At 36.9% G+C, this 19,717-nt stretch overlaps 1 protein-coding gene across 1 annotated transcript; it reads left to right on the top strand.

Annotated features, from left to right (window-relative positions):
• The first annotated feature begins 2,281 nt into the window (after positions 1-2,281).
• On the top strand, positions 2,282-9,859 carry LOC115449040 (prostatic acid phosphatase-like). Its single transcript, XM_037436327.1, has 5 exons — positions 2,282-2,470; positions 2,577-2,756; positions 4,348-4,468; positions 5,011-5,222; positions 9,713-9,859. The coding sequence occupies exons 1-5, from the start codon at positions 2,282-2,284 to the stop codon at positions 9,857-9,859; spliced, it is 849 nt and encodes a 282-aa protein (XP_037292224.1).
• The last annotated feature ends 9,858 nt before the right edge of the window (positions 9,860-19,717 follow it).

Below are 19,717 nucleotides of genomic sequence, written 5' to 3'. Positions count from 1 at the left end.
AATATATTTCATGTACAGAATTGACCTCTCTACAGATTTATTATAAGTATAGATATAGATATAGATAGATAATATAAATGTGAAAATTAATAACGACTTATATGTATATATAAAAACTGGTTTACTGGTTGTAAAAAACTTTATACGAGTAGAGTTAGTTAAAACTTAAAAGTAGAGGTATTATAATATGCAAAAACCGCTTAGAGGATTACGTTAATATTGATCGGCACACAGAGAGACTATGACTTCCAGGACTAATACAGGTTAGGAGTTCGTTATATCGGTAAAAAGGTACTCATTGAGACTTTTAATCCAAAGCCTAATAATGAAACACCACCAGTTCAAAAAGCAGTTCTTGTCAGAGAAGAACAGACAGGAAAGTCTGGTATTATTCTTTTCAAAATCAGGTGAAGGTATAAACACAGTACATAACATAGAGAAAAAAAAACATTTTTTTTTTGTTCTTGTTTTAAAGCGGGTCACTCACTTGCTCGAGTAATCAAATATAGTAGACAAAATTGGCAAAACAGTCCATACAGGCATATATTATAATTAAACCCTAACTGACGGTTATCACTCGACTCCTCGCGCTAAGTTCCACACACTACATGAGCTCTACATCTGATCACTGGCCTGGGTCCACCGGGTTACATTCCATTGATTGCGGAATAGTCACGGACGTATGTTGTATTTTTTTCTTTTTGCGTTAACAATGTTTTCCACTATCGATTAGCCTCGTGAAATACGAGAAATGATATTAGTGAGGGAAGACATATAGATTGGGCCGACGGTAGGCCATCCAGGGAGGAGGCGATCACCGTAACTTATACTGGTATGATAACTAAAAGCCTGCAGTGGAGCGAGCGAGAACTATCAGTCACTACCACCAGCGCGAAGTGTAGCGTCGCTTTAGCTGACAGCGGGGCCACAAAGTTGCCATTTTTCGGTGTTAAACAGACCTCAGAAGCTCAGGTGTAACGAAGGATGAGTGTTGTAAAATTGTAACACTTTTTTGAGAATAGGTAAAATTTTATCGACCAGTTTCAAATAGTAAATTTTTACATTCTGTTATTTTACTCTCATTTAGTTCGAGCACTAAATGAGAGTAAAATAACAGTCGGGATCGATGGCGTGATATTATACGGCGGATGCTGGTGACAGGTGGTCACGACCCTCAAAACTAAGGAGAACGACGCATGGAGGAGGAGGAGGAGTTCGAGCACTGACCTTACTTGAGTCCACTTCGATTAATCAAAGATATTCTCTGCAAATATAGGTACTATATAATTATAGTCAGACATATCATTCCTTTCGCTGTGTGGCAGACCGCAAGCCTATCCGAAGTTCTACGAGACAGCGTGTTCCGCAAACCTTACGTACAAGCGCAGATCGATGCGCGCAGAACTCTAAATATTTAATCACTTCAAACATGTGTTATTAATTGAATCACTATCTAATCCCGATTATGATCCGCCATAAAACATCGCTGAGTGTTACATGCGCAGGCGCGGCTACAGTTGGGAGTATAAAACTAGTCAAGGCGCGAGACCGCAGCGCACAGCACTTTGCGGCCCTATCACCACCCACTACTAGCCACCATCCCCGCAGCATGGCGCTCCACTCGTACACTCTGCTGACGCTGGTGACCCTAGCGGCTCTGGTCGCAGCGAGAGCGCGCACCGACGAAGTCCTCGCTGACAGCGAACTCGTTCTTACGGTCTTGGTGAGCGATCATTTAAACTATTCATCTTAATTCATAGAAGAGTGGTGATTTGGTGAACGTTAGTTAAAAGGGTTAATATAATTTCAAAATCTTTTGAACATACAGATTCACCGACACGGAGATCGCACGCCCCTGAGCAGCACACTAGATATAAGTACCGACCCGGACGCGGTGCGTGAGGCCTCCGAACCCTACGGACTCGAAGAACTTACCAATGTAAATATCTACTGCGACCATTATTACATCTCATACGATGCTCACATTTATTTCTTGTAAAAACGTAACTCAAGACACTTCTAGGATATAATTCATTTCAAAAATCTGCCTTTATTACTATTACATCGCGGGGCCCGAATAAGAACATGACTGTCGAATATTGCGTAAAAGACCAACATAGTTCGTTAATGAATATTTTTTGGAAACATTTTTAAGGGCTTTGTGTTGGAGTAGCATAATAAACCATCAATACACTGTATCATCAATATACTGTTTTAACACTATATATGCAGGTGGGCAAGCAGACCGCGTACCGGCTCGGCCAGTCCATCCGCAAGCGCTATGGGCGGCCTCATTTCCACGCATTACAACTCCTCCGAGATCTACATCCGTTCGACAGAATCCACGCGCGCCCAAATGACCGTGCTCACCGCCATGGCCGCTGTGTACCCCGCCGGTGATGACAACTGGAGCGACTCTGTCCCGTGGCAGCCCACGCCGTACACCATGGTACCTGGGAAATACGACCCCGTAAGTGACACCGCCCATGCTCAGACAGAGCCTAATGTGGGAAAACAAACAGGAGTAAGCTTTGCATGTGTTGTACGCAACGAGTAAGAAGTAATTTTTATCGTAGAACGCCGCCTCGTCAAACTGCCCCAAGTTCGCAAACGCTTTCATGAGCAAGATGTTTTCGGCGCCTGCGGCGATGGAGCGCTACACGAACGTGTTGAACCAGTGGTCGGAGCTGATCGGCACCAACATCACCGCAACACCGGTGCTCGCTTATTCCTACTACGACGTTTACAAAAGTCAGGTGAGCCTCCACATATATATAAAAATATATTAAAAATTTGATTGTTCATCGTAGTAAAATGACTGAATTATACCTAATTGGATGTCTACCATAGTACCTAAACTATTATGATGAATTCCCGCCACAGTGACTCGTCCTGACTGGTTAACAGGGGCGAAACGTCCATAATACCCTATGCCCACCGACCTCCCTTTTAGGTTTTCGGTCATACTAAACAATACATTTAATAGGTAAATTATAAATTTAGAGCATATTAAGCTATGGAAGGTACTTTAATGATAACGTAATAATGACATCTATTGGCCTGTTAATATTGTATTCGATATCGATTAGTTATTTAAAAAGCAACGTTTCAATAACGTTAGATGGCGTACCTTGTATTTAGTTCCCCAGAAATTCCGTAACCAAAAAGAAATTGTGACGTCACAGGCGCAAGGTAATCCGTTGTCAAGCGGCTTAATGGCGTAGTATGTTTTTTACTATAGATAGCAGCACTTTTTAAAACCTACTATGCCAATGTTCGTCGGAATCTTGCGGAAGATATGGACAAAGAGAACTCGAGCTAGTTCAGCTTCACGTTAACCGACTTTGTATTATTGTCACTTTTTACGTCAATCAAACGTCATAGTTTATTATGGCACCAAATTGCGGAGTTTGTAAATTGTCATATTCATTTAATTTTTTTATAGTTGACATGTAGGTACACTTAAACTGTTGGTCTGTTTAGCGAGCGTGATACATATTACTTTGGGGAAATGACATTTACAGTTTTATTTCGAGAATAAACAGATACTTATTATAGGTAGGTAGTGGTGATTATAATGTAAATATTTTGTTGCTGTTATAACAAATTGAAAAACTTATAATTGAGGTTGATGACATTAGAATTATTTACGTTTATTGTTCGATTTTATGAATGTTTCAATTATTTTCGCATAATAGATACTTTAGTAGGCATGTTAACGATTGTTGATTTATTATTTATCAATGACTAATCCGCGGCCTTAGTTTTTGTTTTCCGATAAATTGCCCGCGATATGTTAACTAAAGTAGTTTTTTTACACCAGCTAAGATTTTGAAAAAAATTAGCTTCCGAAAAATTTCACCCTTCGCCACTGCTGTGCTGTTTAATGTGTGATAGTGTATAAATAATATTATGTGAGTACGCTATATTTAACAGCAGGTTCAATGTAGTCACAATGTAAATCACTCAAGTTTCTAAAAAAAATAAACAACGTTATTCACTTTTCACCAAATAAGCCCGCTAAATTATAGCGGCTCATATAATGTAATAACAAATCAATTTCATAGGTACAGGACCCGTTATAAAACTGTTATTTTCGTGAATAACAGAGGTCTTATTTCAAGGTAAATCCAGGTTTTTGTAGTTTAGACCAACGTACGAGTAAGATGGGCACATGACGTGAAAGATCTCCTCCCGTAAGCAACTACCATATCAATAAAGTTATGGAGAGTTGCAGACCTTGATAGAAAGGAATAGGGGTCAATATATAAAAGGTGGTATTTAGACTTCCACTAAGTTTTTTTTACCTCGTACAGCATGACTCGTAATAACGACAGGAATTTACAGATCAGCCTCGGCGTGCCACTGACCGAGGAGTTGCAAGCCCTGCTGCCGCAAATCAAGGAAATAGCTGGCGAAGCCATGGAGGTCTTATTGGGTGATGAAAACTACGTGGCGCTGGAGGCCGGTGAGTCTCCTCTCGCACGCCGTTACTCGCAACGTACTTAGTAAATTACATTCATGATCAATTTTAAGGGATAAGGAACGCAAATGCTCAATAATATTAAATATCTTTAGATGGGGTATTTGCTTGGAGATGGAAAAAATAGGACTCTTAAATGTTTTTAAGAGTTTCATTTATTTTATTATTTGGCTTAGTCCTAATGTAATGAATATGAATCATAATAAATTTACTGACTTTTCTATTTTTTGGAAATTTCAATTCTGTTCCCAAACGATGAAATATGTATTGCCATTGTGTTACGTCAACACGTCTTGATATATTGAAATGATAATGATATCGGAATGGCTCAAATATTCAGTAAGATGACTCAAGCGTGGGGTGGCAAAAATCTGCATTTAACTTAATTTTTCCTTTTTGCATTCCTCTAAATGTGACCATGAGTGTATTATTCCGAAGTTGTATATTCTACAATACATTTTAGCTATTTGATAGGCGGAGACTGGTGTGATGGAGACTTGACTTATAACTGTGTTGTGATGTTGAAGGTGTGTACATGAACGACGTCATCACGGCGATGACCTCGGCAGCAAGCGGCGACGTGTCGCAGCCCCTGCGCATCTACTCCGCGCACGATACTAACGTGTACTCCGTGATGGTGGCGGCCCGCATCACGCCGCGCCAGGGCGTGCCACCATACTGTTCTTCATTCGCATTGGAACTGCGCAAGCGCACTGATACTGGTGATTATGTCGTGCTGGTGAGTACTACAGCAGTGGATGACATTACTGCCATGTACAATCGGCCAAGTTCACGCTCGACCACCCTAAGGGTGAAAATAACTTGGCAAATTTTTTTTACTGCGTTTGGGAGGTGGGGCTTGGGATCAATTGCATAGATCGATATTAGTCGTTGGCCTGCTGGCTACTTGCAATGACGTTACGTAACACCACCGAACCGCTGCTGAGTGTATAATAGAAAACGAAATTAAAATTGATGCGCGCACGTCTATGCTATGACGATAATTCCTATAGTTGTAAGATGCATATCGTCGGCTTAAAGAACGTATTAACAAAAGTTTTATAGTTTGGAGACAATCGCGATTTACAGTGTTTTTATTGTTGAATTTTTGGCATTATCTATTAATAAATGAGAAACGACATTACGTTAGTTATTTTATATTATATTATGTGTCTGATTACCTTCTTTTTATGTTTTAACAAACCAAAGTTTATGTTGTATTCAAAAATATTAATTTTAAACCAATGTCTGTCATATATTTTGTCACAACTGTATTTTTGTAAGTAAATTATGATTAGCTACTTTTTTAAGCCGTTTTGTTTTAGTTTTTGGTCTCTTTAAACCCATAGTCTATAATTAATTTATTAAATAAATTTAATGGCTGCATATTATGATTGAATTTTGAATCGTAAAAATAAAACAGTTCAATTTATTCGATTCATATTATAATCATAAATCATAGTTAATAGATTTCATTATTTGAATTATTATGTTGTTTAATTTCAAAAACTTAGACGATAACATTTTATTCCAATCTCTGTATTTACAAATATGTAATATTGACCTAAAATAATTAGCTTCTTGGAGATACTGATTTTTTTAAAATTTCCTCTTAATGATCTATTTTTATCTTAAATATGAATAGTTTTTTAGTTAATAACGAAATACCTTTTTTCCATCCAAATTTGAACTAGTTAACTTTTTTGAAGTAGTTAATTGGACTATTTATCGGTATGCAACGATTATTATTTATTGAATTTGAGGCGAGTTTAAAGATTTTATGTGTAGGCGGTAATTTGCTTTTATTAGAGTAATATTGAAAGGCCAACATTTTTCTTTGCTGCAGATGTTGTTTAAAAAATATAAATATTTCACATAAAAATGGTTTGTTAAAAAGCGCATTTTTATGAATGTTTGTATTGACGCCGGTTTTACGTGGACGCATTTATCGTTAAACTGAGTATATTGTTATGCTATTGAATTTAGAGGCATTTAAAGATTATAAGTTGATTGATGATGCGTTGATTTGAATTCTTATTTCAGTAATATTTGCCAGGCTAACATTTTATTGCTGCACATGTCCACTTTGTAAACTTTAGTTACTTTCTTTAGCCAATTATTTAGTTTTCGCTCAGTTAAAACTCAAAGCCTATAATCAATTTACAGTTATTGAATTTATTATTGGATTTAATAGCTGCATATTATGATTGAATTTTTAAATTGTAAAATTTACTTAAATAGTTCAGTTTATTTAATTTTTTCAATCGAATGATTGATAACAATGATTATTTAACAATGATTTATGATTATGTGAATACATAATCATAAATCATTGTTATTCATTTCATAATTAGAAATTGATATTTTTTCTCCAAATTCTTTATGCTTTTTTGAACATTTTATTTACTTTTTAAAGGACATGTCCGCTTTTTGTATGGGCGCTGGTTTTTTGTTTCGAATAAATTCTAACCAACCTCAAACTTATTGAATAAAAATGTGCCAAAAATTTGTAACTTGGAGTCATTACAATAATAATTTTAGAGCCTTCATTTATAAGAAAAATAAGAAAGAAATGTCATGGCTGAGTAATTCATACAAATCATTTCACGATTCGTCAAAAGATATAACTACCTGTTTTTTTTTGACATAAGTAAGTATTATTATTATCATTTGCGGATATAAAGGGAAAATTTAAAAAAATAAGAAAATTAGACAAACTTGTTATTCGCAGTAATTATTTTCAGAGATAACTAAACAAGATTTTTGATTACTTAACTTTTTTTGGGATGCCTTCCAAATGTAATGACGTTTATATTTGCAAAGGGTTCATTTTAAGTGTAATATTTAAATTAAATAAAATTTTTAAAATCTCACAATCAAATCTTTCAAATAAAATGATTTATTTCAATAGGCTCGTTTTGTGAACCAGTCGGTGAGGCTCACGCACACATCGCTACGCTATATATTATCGAAAGTTAAAATAGAATATAGCAGATAATATATTTGCAATAGCAACAAATAATGAGATACACATGTAAAATGAAATTTCGTAGAAAGGCCATGTAAATAAAACACATTTTTTGTTACTTCAGTGATATGATTTATTTGTATTCATTACAAGTTTGACACGCTGAGCAGGCAGGTTGAGTTGAGGGTGCGCACTGGATCAGTCAGCGATGAAGCTCTCATCCGCATCCTAGTGTATCCATCGAGAGACGTTGGTTCTCTGTAATACAATTAAATTATATATTAATTACTAAAATCTATTATTATAATAATATTTTAACGTAATGACTACAGTGCCAACACAATAAAATTTATATGGGAGCAGAACGCCTGTGCGGTCGACATAAAATACGTGGGTTAAGTACGAAATAATCCATATTAAGTAAAAAAAAAATCTGATCTATTTTCCATAATTGCACACATTTTATTGAGATAAAAATCCCAAATTGCATTTAATCGGATTGTAATTCTACTTTAATTTAAGTGCTACATATTATGTTGTTATAAAAGAAACAATAATAACAGAAACCTCTGGGTAGAACTTAAACGTCTATAAACGGATCTTACAAATGCGCCGACATAGTTGATTACTCTAGTAAGAAATCATAATACCACTACTTAAAATCTTTAAACTCATCTAAATTCAATAAAGAATGGACGCCGCTTTCCGATAAAGGCGTCGACGTGGAACCGGGGTTAATAAAAACATAAAAATTTCGTGTTCTAACAAAGACCCTTTTATGTGAAATATTTACACTTTTAAACTGCACATGTGCAGCAATAAAAGTGTTGGCCTTGCAATATTACTGTAATAAAAACAAATTACCGCCTATACATAAATTATTTAAACTCGTCTATATTTTTGGCATCAAATAATAATTAATAATAATGGGGACAGAATTTCGGGCGTTGTGACTTTTTTAAATTGGAAATTTTCTCCTTATCTCTTAAATATTAATATTTTTTAAGTTATCAAAGAACCTCTTTATCCTCTTAATAACAATTGTATTTTTTAAGTGCTAATGAACACTAAAGATTATTTTTCAAGACGACATCCCAAATCGAATGAGCTATCAATCATATGTTTTGGAATACACAAATTGACACCTTTTTGAGCTTATTGACTGGACTAAAAGGCTTACCGGCCTGTCATAATATCTTCCCAACATTAAACTAGTGATTACTATTAAAACTCGACGGTAAAAGTTACGCTAAATGCTACTGCTGTTTTAATATCAAAAACTCTGAATTCTTAACTGAAGTCAAGAAAAGATAGGTAACACCTATAACTATAGTGAGCATACCCGCCGAAGTAGTTTATTTTTGCATTGAGTACTTTTTAGTTTTTCAATTATAATTTTTTTTAATATTTTTACATTACATTATACGTAAAGCAACTTAAATAACATACTACAAAGATTACTATAAGTTTGATTAATAGCACTATGTTAATTTTTGGCAAAAAACACACCAATGACAGTAATCATATTTGACCCTACGATAGATAGGATAACTTAAGGATTAATATAAAATATAATAAGTAGCATATTGAAGTCCGTTTTTTACAATTAAAGGTATAAGTATTCATCAAAACTCAATAATATTATAATAACTTATATTTAAAAGAGCTTAAAAAGGAGGTAGTTTATATTGGCTATAAATATAATAAATTATGATGACCAATAATTTCAAAAAAGCCATAAACCGCGATTTTCTCAAAACGAAAATATTAATTATTAGTTCTCTGCGCTGACGATCTTTTTCCCACGCATATTAACATCTACTAGTTAAAATTAATATTAAAATATTTATCGAGTATAGTATGACTGATTTACTTACCGTAAGAATTAAATGGTGCAGTAGTCACAGGACAGGTCGGCGACTAAGTAATCAAGCTTCCAGTAAACAAACATAAGTCTACGTAGTGGCAAGATATCGATGGCCGTAAACGAAAAAATAATTGTGAGTAAAATGTTACTCAATAGGTGCGTGCGCGTCGTCAATCAGTAAAATACAACTATAGTAAACAATAAGAGTTATCTGCTGTTCCTTTCGCACATCTCCAAAACTGTCGTAATTGGTGAAATATGAGACAGGGGCGTGTCTAAATATCTCGGGACATTAGACCGGTCAAGCAAAATGTATTTGGAAGTGTACTAGCACGAACTTGGCCGATTGTACACAGGTTAATATAATCTGTCACACGTTGTTGTTGTGTCGCAGCCGGTGTACCAGAGCTCGCCGGACGCCGAGTTGATGTACCTGCAGGTGGAGGGGTGCAGCGCGCTGCTGTGTCCGCTCGACGAGTTTGTCTCCATCACGAAGCCCTTCGTGCTGGACGAGAACACGTGGCGCAAGAAGTGCGCCTAAACCGATGACTCCAGCACCGCTCAAGTCTTAAATGACAATACATTTATTTATTATTGTTGTAATTAAACGAGATTTAACATGTTTTGTATTTTGATTTACTCAGATTGATCTCTCATTACATTAATTATAATTGTACAACAGCATTACACAGCAGAGTTTGTATGTTAAAGACAATTGGAGAGGTGCAACCATAGACAGAAATAAATAGTTAAAACTGAGGACAGACTTAAGAATATAAAGGCACGTTCACAAAGCTGGTAAACGCACAATTTCTATAATATTATAACTTCAACAATTATCTTATATACAAAATCGGATGAGTTAAGGCTGTTTACATCCGAATGAAAAAATCATAAAATATAAGATTATAAAGGGTTACTTTTAAAGCACCGGCAAACTCGCAGGACTAAATAGCTTATATCATATACAACAATGTTTGTTCTAAAAAACACTCTAAAGAACAATTAGGGGTTTGAGTAGGTACTTTTAATGTCAAAATTTCAAAAAACCACACACTTTGTAAAAACTGCCAATTCGCTTTAAAACACAATTAGACTTTGTCTACAAAAAATAATAGCAACGTATTCAGGAATTAAAAATTGTACAAAACACAATTACTGAGTATGTATAAATTTCACATGAGTTCCAACTTCCAAGCCGCCGATACAAAAAGTCTTACTGCACACGAAACGCCCCCGCTTTCCAATTCTCTTTGTGAGGTTGTACACTAATCTAACATCACGTGGTGAGACACGTGTCGCGGCGCGCCCGCCGTCTCCTGAGGCTTGCGCCGCGAGTAGGTGCGCCCGGAACCTGGGTGTCATCGCGACAGCGCCACGTAGTTATAGAATCATCACATATATCAAGCTATGAAAATCTACTTTCAATAAAACTCTATACCATTTTTAAGTAGTTTACAATTCCTTTTATGGAAATTGCACACATTTCCGAAAAATATATTTTGTAGAGAATTCATCAAATGCAGATTATGGTAATACTTGCAATGACGGGAGCGTGTCATCCTGCAGCGCTCCGCACCGCCTGAAGCACGTCGTATCGCAGAGTCCGCATAGCGAATACAATATATTGTTTCTTGCATACAAATAAAAACCAAAACTGCAACATCGTTCGGCCTATTCTGACCTTAGTCTGGTTTGTTTCAAACTTTCTAAACAGCAATTTTATTGCTGCATCAAACAAATTTACCCACGGCGTGAGTTGGACTTAATTTCTAATCACTACCACATGGTAAACCGAAATTCCAACGTTTCCAGAGGATACGGAAAAATAACTGAAACCAGAACCCTCAAACAAGGGTAATGCGTGAAACGATACCACACTTCTTTTATAGTCACCGATGAACATATTCCGCGATGGAGCAGTTAGCATCAACCGCCAGTTAACCGTCGCGTAGTCACGTTACACAAGACATCTCCGTAGATTGTCCACACTATGCGCGGCACACGCACAGGATCGCATTACCAACAAAAGTTGGATCGCAGTATACGTATAAACATAATCATGTTCAGTTGAAGTCGTTTACACATAACGTTCTCCACTGCAGCATTGGTATATGGCATGCCACATAGCGTAGGTGTGTAGTGAACACTTCTTGTATGGACATCGATTACTTATCCCAATTCTGATATCAGTATGTTGAAGTGACTGATTTAAAATAAAAAGAGCCAATCCTGACGTCAAAAATACTTTAATGCATAAAATATTTCACCAACCAACCGACCGGTTTGATTGTCAATGAAGAACTGACTATGTCTTGTTTTTTTTTAACCTAACTTTTGTTAGTCTGCCCGGCTTATACAAACACACCGCATTTTCGGGTGAACGCTTTAAGCACTCATAACCCTTGAGAATTAAGTGACCATGCTGAGGGCAACCCACTAATGGGTTACAGAACAATCACTGGGAGAATATGAGACATCAACGATTATGGATTCGGGTGGACGTGTAGCGACCTACAATCTAACCATTACCGTTTTCGGAGATACGTGGGCCGGAATTATGAGAAGGGTAGGGGGGCGGGGAACACGGCGAGATCTAGAAATTTGTTTTGCAAAACCTGCAGACGCTGAAGTCGAGCAGGAGGTATGTGCGCGAACGCGAGCGACGCGTATGTTCCGATCGACCTAACACACGTGGTAAATATCCGAATCTTGTCGCGAGTAGACATGTTACTGTTTTAATTTTAATTTACGAATATCTTTTAGGTAAAGCGAGAAGAATAAACGAAAGGTAGCGGAGCCCGGCGGCACTCCGGTGATAATGATTTGACGGGAAGAAACACTTTCCTCCATGCGATATTTGAAACTGCAATTCGACAAAAAGTCTCGTATAATGTGCACGAGCTATTTGGACACATTGAGAGTCTACAGCTTATTAAGAAAGCCGTAATGTCATACTCTGTCGAATGCTTTTTCAACATCGAAGAAAAGAGCACCGGTAGGGATGTTATATCTAAACTTATTATATACATACTCTGTGATGCGGAGTAACTGAAGTACGTAACTGTGTCTACTACGGCAACCAAACTGCTGCTGAGCTACTATTTTGAGACGGTCGAGGACAATCCGTTCATAAAGTTGCTAGACAGAGGCCACCTCGTTCCTTTTGAAGCAACGACACAGCTTCCAAAAAGCCTATTGGGTCGGTTTGAGTTCCAATAAAGGGTGTCCCATCTCGAATTGACGGCCTCTTGTATGCGACGTTTGGCCTCGCGTGGGAGATAATGTGCAAGACGTCATCGTTCCGGGGTGGGATTAGTCGCACAGACTTTGAGTGATGCGTTTCGCCTCCTCACTACCCACCGCGCGTCTTCGGGGAGTTGCCATTGACCGTGAAGAGTCTTCGAACGCTCTCGAAGCTTTCGCTCGACACGTGTTGTAGGTGGTTGGTGTAGGAGCGAATCGCGCCGGTCGTTTCCTCACGAGTCAAGATGTTGGGCAGGATCGCGGAAAGATCAAGGGATGACTTGTCAGCGAGCTTGGTACTCAAAAGGCGCCAATTCATTTTCACCTTTATTGGTTCGTTAAGACCTATGTGAGGAAAACTGGCTTAGTGTTTTTATAGCAAAAAGTGTCACAGATACCCTCTCAAAAATATTTTTGTCCCAACAATATATTATAAGTAGAACTTGTTGGCGACGCGCCGACCCCGTCAGCTACGTGCCGACCCTTTCGCTAGTGAAAAGTGACTTACAAGTGCGCGTATATGATGTGTCGACCCCCTCACAGTGCTAGTGACATCATACGAACAATATGAATGTTATAATAAAGTGAATAGTGTTAGTGAGATAATGTTGATTGTAAATTTTGTGTCTATTTTTTGGTGTTACTTGTTGTAGTGTTAATGTATAGTCGATTCGGGTGTGTATTCTAATAGCGCTCATTGTTAGCTTTAATTTGATGTATAACATGTACCCGCGCGTTTGATAATTTAATAAATAATCGCTAATAATGTCAAATGCCATAAAACAATTATCGTAGAAATTGGGTCAATCGGTCGCGGCTCTCTCTACGGTATAGCCACAACCCAGGTAAGCTAACATCTGTGAAGTATTTTTATGGGTTCACGGATTAATCTCAAGAAAACAAAAAAGCGAAGAAGCCTCAACAAAACTCCTCGAAACGGAAGACTCCACAAGACTGAAGACTCTTCAAAACGGAAGACTTTCTGAGAAGATTGAAAAGGGGTGGGGTGCCTTGGGGATTATAGGGTGGCATTTGGCACGGCACTCTATAAAATAAAAATGCATTATTCATCACGTAGGCGAACATAGTTGCACTTATGATAAGTCAAGGTACATGAGAATATTTAATTATTACTTAATTAAATTAGCTTATATAAACAAAGACAATTTATCTTGAAAATAAAATAAATGAAAAATATACTTAGTAAACAAAGAAGCCAGCTCGGGCTGGTAGGGAAGAAGAAATAAATTGATGTATATATGTATTTTTAAATAAGCAATAAGGAAGAAACGCGTCGCGATCCTCACCGGTGAGGACAATAAAAGCCCTAACCTAGCTAACCTACCAGCCTTTCATTAACTACCTTAGCGATGACTACCCGAAGAAGAAAGGCAGAAAGAAAGGCCGGGCTTTATTTTTTGTCATCAATTGTCCATTCTTTTATAATATTGTTATTAAATATATTTCTTTTGAATGAGTCTTTTCTATACAAAGTCTGATTAATTATATAAGCTAATACGCGCACATCACCGTAAAAGTGCGGAGAAAATCCACATAAAAGTATTTAACAGTAACTAAAAATTTATGAAAAAATAACAATAATACTAAAAAAAATTATAAAAACTATGAAACAGTGTACAGCGTGCATACACCTACATTTACAAACATAATATTTTCATTTCATATTTTGACATAGATCTCGGTCAATATAATTTAAATTATTAATTTCAAGGCTGGTGCAACAAAATGATCGGTCGGTCGTCTATAATAAATTGGTAATTCAATGAGTCAATATAAAATAAAATATATCACGGAAATTTAAAACTGTTACCCAGCATAATGTCAAAATTGTAGAAGGTACACATGAGACGTTTATGTAGTTAATTTTTAATATTGGCGTTAACATAGGGTTGGACAGGGTGTGCAGGACTGTTTTTCCAAACTGTCTGATCATCGAGATAATCCTTTACATTATAATACCCCTTTGACATTAACTCGCGCTTAACATGACACTTAAATTTGTAGCCGGGCAGATTGGTTATTTCAAGAGGAATTTTATTATAGAATTTAATACAATTCGCTAGATAAGATTTGTTTTACAGAACCTGAAATTTGGAACAACTAGTTTATTCTTATTTCTAGTGTTCAAACAGTGCAAGTCACTGTTTTTCATAAAAGTACTTAGGTTCTTACGGACATACATAATATTTTGAAAAATGTATTCAGCTGGCAAAGTCAGTATATTCACCTCCTTAAACAGTTCTCTAAGGGAATCGCGAGACCGAAGATTATAAATTGCACGAATCGCTCTTTTCTGTAAAATAAAAATGGTCTGCAGATCTACTGCAGTACCCCACAGAAGAATGCAATATGACATAATGCTGTGGAAGTAAGCGAAATATACTAACCTTGCCGTAGCCACATCAGTTAAATATCTGATCTTCCTAATAGCAAAGACTGCAGAACTCAATTTACTCGAAATTCTTTGAATGTGGGGTCCCCATTGTAATTTCCTATCGACAGAAACCCCAAGAAAGACTGTAGAGGGTACTAATTCTAGTTTATTCCCGTCTAAAACAATATTAGTTCCATTAATCTTGTTCAGTAACGAGAATCAGACACATTTAGTTTTTGCCGCATTTAATAGAAGATTATTGGCAGAAAACCAGTCAGAAATCAATTTAAATACTTTATTTGGCTCTATAAAATTTCCTTCCCTTCTATTTAGTTTAAATATTAGAGAAGTGTTGTCAGCGAATAATACAACTTCAGCCATTTTGTTAATAATGTACGGTAGATCATTAATATAAACTAAAAACAGAAATGGTCCCTAAATTGAACCCTGGGGGACCCCAATCCCAACTGTGGACCCTGCAGAGGAAACGTTGTTGATAAAAACTTTTTGTTTCCGACCAGATAAATATGAAGATATTAGTTTAAGGCCCACTCCCCTGATGCCGTAATAGTGGAGCTTTAAAATGAGGGTTCCATGATCAACGCAATCGAACGCTTTGGAAAGATCACAAAATACCCCTAAAGCACCCTGCGATCCCTCCCAGGCATCCAACACAGCTTGCGTGGACCTACCCTTTGTAAAACCGAATTGCCTGTCATGTAGAATCTCATTTTTATTAAAGAACACCAGCATTTGATTGAGCATTAACTTTTCGAATACTTTACTTAAAGCTGGTAAAATAGAAATAGGCCTATAATTGGAGGGGGTGTTGGAGCAACCAGTTTTCAAAATTGGTACTACTTTACTTATCTTCATAAGATCAGAGAATATGCCGTCTCTTATGCAGCAATTAAAAATATCAGAAAGGATTGGGGCGATGCTAACTATCACTGACTGTAACGCTTTAACAGACAAACCCCAAAGATCTTCAGTACTCTTCATGTTTAAGCTCCTGAATACTTTTATAACATCATAATGGGTAACACATTCAAATTTGAAATTTGGAATTGATAAATCTAAATATTGTTTTAAGAATGACTCAGCTGCCTCTGGTGAGGATGTCAGACATTTTGTCGTCTCAAATGGTATGTTATTGAAAAACTTTTCGAAGTAATTAGCCACAGAATTATTGTTACTATAGTTTCTTACTTACATTTTTTTATATGTCGTCTCCCTATATCTACTACACTCCTACTTCACCTGCCGCTGTGCAGGTATACACCATACACCCCACACATACAGTTACACGCCTTTAAAACATCATAGCGGCGTGGGAAGATACAACGGGCTGGGTACCGGCGACTGAATCTTTCAACTCAGTTACACACCCAGCAGCTGGGAGTACCTGAGGTCTCCCGGCACCCCAATAGGACTTATTCCTTCTCCTTTTATATATTAAAAAAAACACAGTTATGTATTTAAACAGTAAATCAATACTTGTTAAACATAATTATGTACAAACCGGATAACCTGATTAACCGGGTTCACAATGCTCACGTTTCAATGATTTCTCAATAACCTGTACCTATTAAATTAAATTCATTATCAAATGCCCACGACATTCTAAAAACATCAAGATCTTTCGAGAAGGTTCTATCGTCAATCCTACCATATTTGGATAGGCGCTTTTATTGGTGAGTGTCAATGGGTGTAACAATATTGTGCAAAAGGTGAACTGTTTTATTATAAGTGTTATAAACATAACTCTTATAATAAACAGTTTATAATGTAACGATTTCTTAGTAACCTGTAACTATTTAATTTTAAATTACATTTTTTGTTTTTATTGGTTTGAGAACATGGTTTTATTTATAACAAAATTAGAAACAAATTAGCAAAATGTTGTTTTCAGCTCGATATCTGGGTGCCAAAAGCTCACTGAAAGAAACCAAATGAACAGTGTACTCATTGGCGTTTCTCTATTAAGACGTAATGAAAGGGAAACGTTTTTGAAGAGTTTTTTTTTTTATATGGGCTAGGCAAAGTTACCCATTAGATCTGATGGTGAAGCGAGTTGCGTCCAATAGATGATTACCCCTCGGCGGTCGACATATTTATGCCGGCCTGTTGGAACCGGATTAATACATAGACTGACCCTAGAACCCGCCACACTCCAGATAGAATCAATTATAAAACAACGAAATCATACATTCATGAGATTTCGACGCTTGAATTTCAAGTGCCTGTATTGTTTCAAATGGTTCGCATTTTTTTGCAAAGTCAGAGTTACTAGAGCTGGTTACAAAGAACTCAACTCTTCACAAAGATTTGCGCGAGATCCTTTTTTAACTTATATCTAGTAATAAATTCGGAGTCGTCTAGGTTAAAGATATCATATTCCTTGCGTAATCTCTGTCGTCGCAGCTTGCTTGCCGAGCTACCAGCAGAATTATCATTCTATATTATAAATTCGAAGAATTCGTATACATTGGCTATCTAAAACCACATCATATCATAATATTATTTAAGCGTTCTTTTTGGATGAGATACCGTTATAACACAGATCATTAGTATTTAAAATACTTAATTATGCCTTTTTTACATACTTTTTAAGATTATATCAAAGAAAATCGAAAAAATAAAAAAATGTTATAAATGACATAAAAACAGTATTACTTACTGTCAAAAGACACTTCATGGTACGCTACTGAATGAATGATTTACGATGACGTCACACAAAACTGGTTTTAATAATGATTTATGTTTACGCGAATGTTATAGATTAAAATTAAACTATTTTTTGGATTGCATCGCAGTTTTAATATTTTAGTTTTCTCCCAGCGTTTCGAAGACTTTGCAACCTTCGTGATTCCGGGGTGGACTGAGGTGGTGGTCATCCGCAAAGTCATAGTTACAATATCTTATCTTAGTTACAATATCTACCTACATTTTACAATTATACAACTTTGTTTTTAGGTCTTGACAGTCCGTTCTGCGCAGAATGAGCTCACAGACTCACAGTGTCTTGAAGTCTGGCAGCCTGTATTTCGGGTTCTGACTTAATTAAATATAGAAGTGGATCCCAGGCTTTCTTTGCAGGCTTTCTACAGGCCTCCAACCATCTTCTCTATTAAAATTTAGATGTCTTTTTAATTTCAATAGCATGGCGAATGATCCAAGTCAGAAATCGGTGTTCTTTGGCAAGGTTTTGCGGCCCCTCCTACATCGGCCTAACAAAAATTGATATAGGGACCCGCGTAAAAGTTATTAAGTAACCTTGATGCACCTTACACACACCATACCTTATTTATCTCTGCATCACTCTTAGGTTGACTGGGAGAGAATGCCTTTGGCATTAAGTGCGCCCATATAAATATTATGTATGTAAAGTGCATAAATAAATAAATAAAAGAACACATAGCTGACGTGAAACACCGACGCTCTACCAAGTCTGCAGTCGCTAAACACTCTGAAGGAGGCGCCAATCATTATCTGCGACTAGCCAAGCCAGTTGAAACGTTGTATAGTTGTAAAATGTAGGTAGATATCGTAACTTTGACTTTGCGGATGACCAACATCTATCCAGTTCAATTGTGTCTACTGGTGAAGGATAATAATGTCTCGTCGGTCGGTACTCTATCTGAGCCCCACTTCACTTTCCATCAGGTGCAGAAGGTGGACTTTGCAGCGCCCGTGTACAAGAATCCCCTCCCGCCGCGTGCATCGCGGTTGCTATCCAGTCCGGTACTGACACAGTGCGTCACCCCCACCGAGTATTTATGCGAGCGTCACTAGTTATCGACGTTTGTTGTTATTGTTGATTTGTATCAGCATGACTCGGCGCCGGCGCCGGCTTGCGTGACGAGGACGTGCGGAGGGCGTGTCACTCGAACCGTCGATTCCACTGGCGACTGTAAATCATTTGCTCAAATTACATAAGCCTTATTAATAATATAAATATGAAAGTTAGTGACAATTTATATATTATATCGATCTTAGTCAAAACTTAAAAGCTGTATGTAGTATGCAAAAGCCGCTTAAAGGATGATGTTATAATTGGCCCGCACAAAGCGAGACGATGATGTCCGGGACTAATACAGGTAATAGGAGCTCCCTGTCTTGGTAAATAAGTTGAGTGCCTATTGGATGGGATTATCTCTTTAAGACGGAACGGCGACTAATGCCTAAAATCTGAAATGAAATAATTTATTTGAACCTATAAAATGATAAACGTTATTTAGATTCCGCTCATTTAAACTGTACCATCAGTTCGGAAAGCAGTTCTCATCAGAGAAGAACGACCAGGAAAGTCTGGTGTTGTTCTTTTCAAAATCAGTTTAAGGTATAAACTGCAGTACATACGTGATGCAGACAAAAAAATATACAATTATTTATTTTTTATTGTTGTTTCAATTCATAGTTAAGACGGGACAACGTCTGTGGGGTCAACTAGTAGTTAATAAATAAACTTTAAATTCCATTACAATCCTTTCATAAATAAAAGAATTTGAAAATTCCAATATAATTTCTTAGTTCTTAGATATATTAAGCGAAATGGGCAGAACAGTCCATACAAACATATTATAATCACACCCTAACTGGCGGTTATCACTCAACTCCTCGCGCTGAGTTCTACACAATACGTGAATGCTACACCTGGTCGCTGGGCCGGGTTCACTGGCTCACGTATAGATCACATTCCCTTGACTGTTTGGATGGTCACGGACGTAGGGGATCAGGTTGTAGGTATATTTTGTT

Source organism: Manduca sexta, chromosome 7, assembly GCF_014839805.1.
Source record: "Manduca sexta isolate Smith_Timp_Sample1 chromosome 7, JHU_Msex_v1.0, whole genome shotgun sequence".
NCBI lineage: Eukaryota > Metazoa > Arthropoda > Insecta > Lepidoptera > Sphingidae > Manduca > Manduca sexta.
The sequence above is the reverse complement of the archived record's forward strand: the minus strand, read 5'-3'. Positions and strand labels throughout refer to the sequence as shown.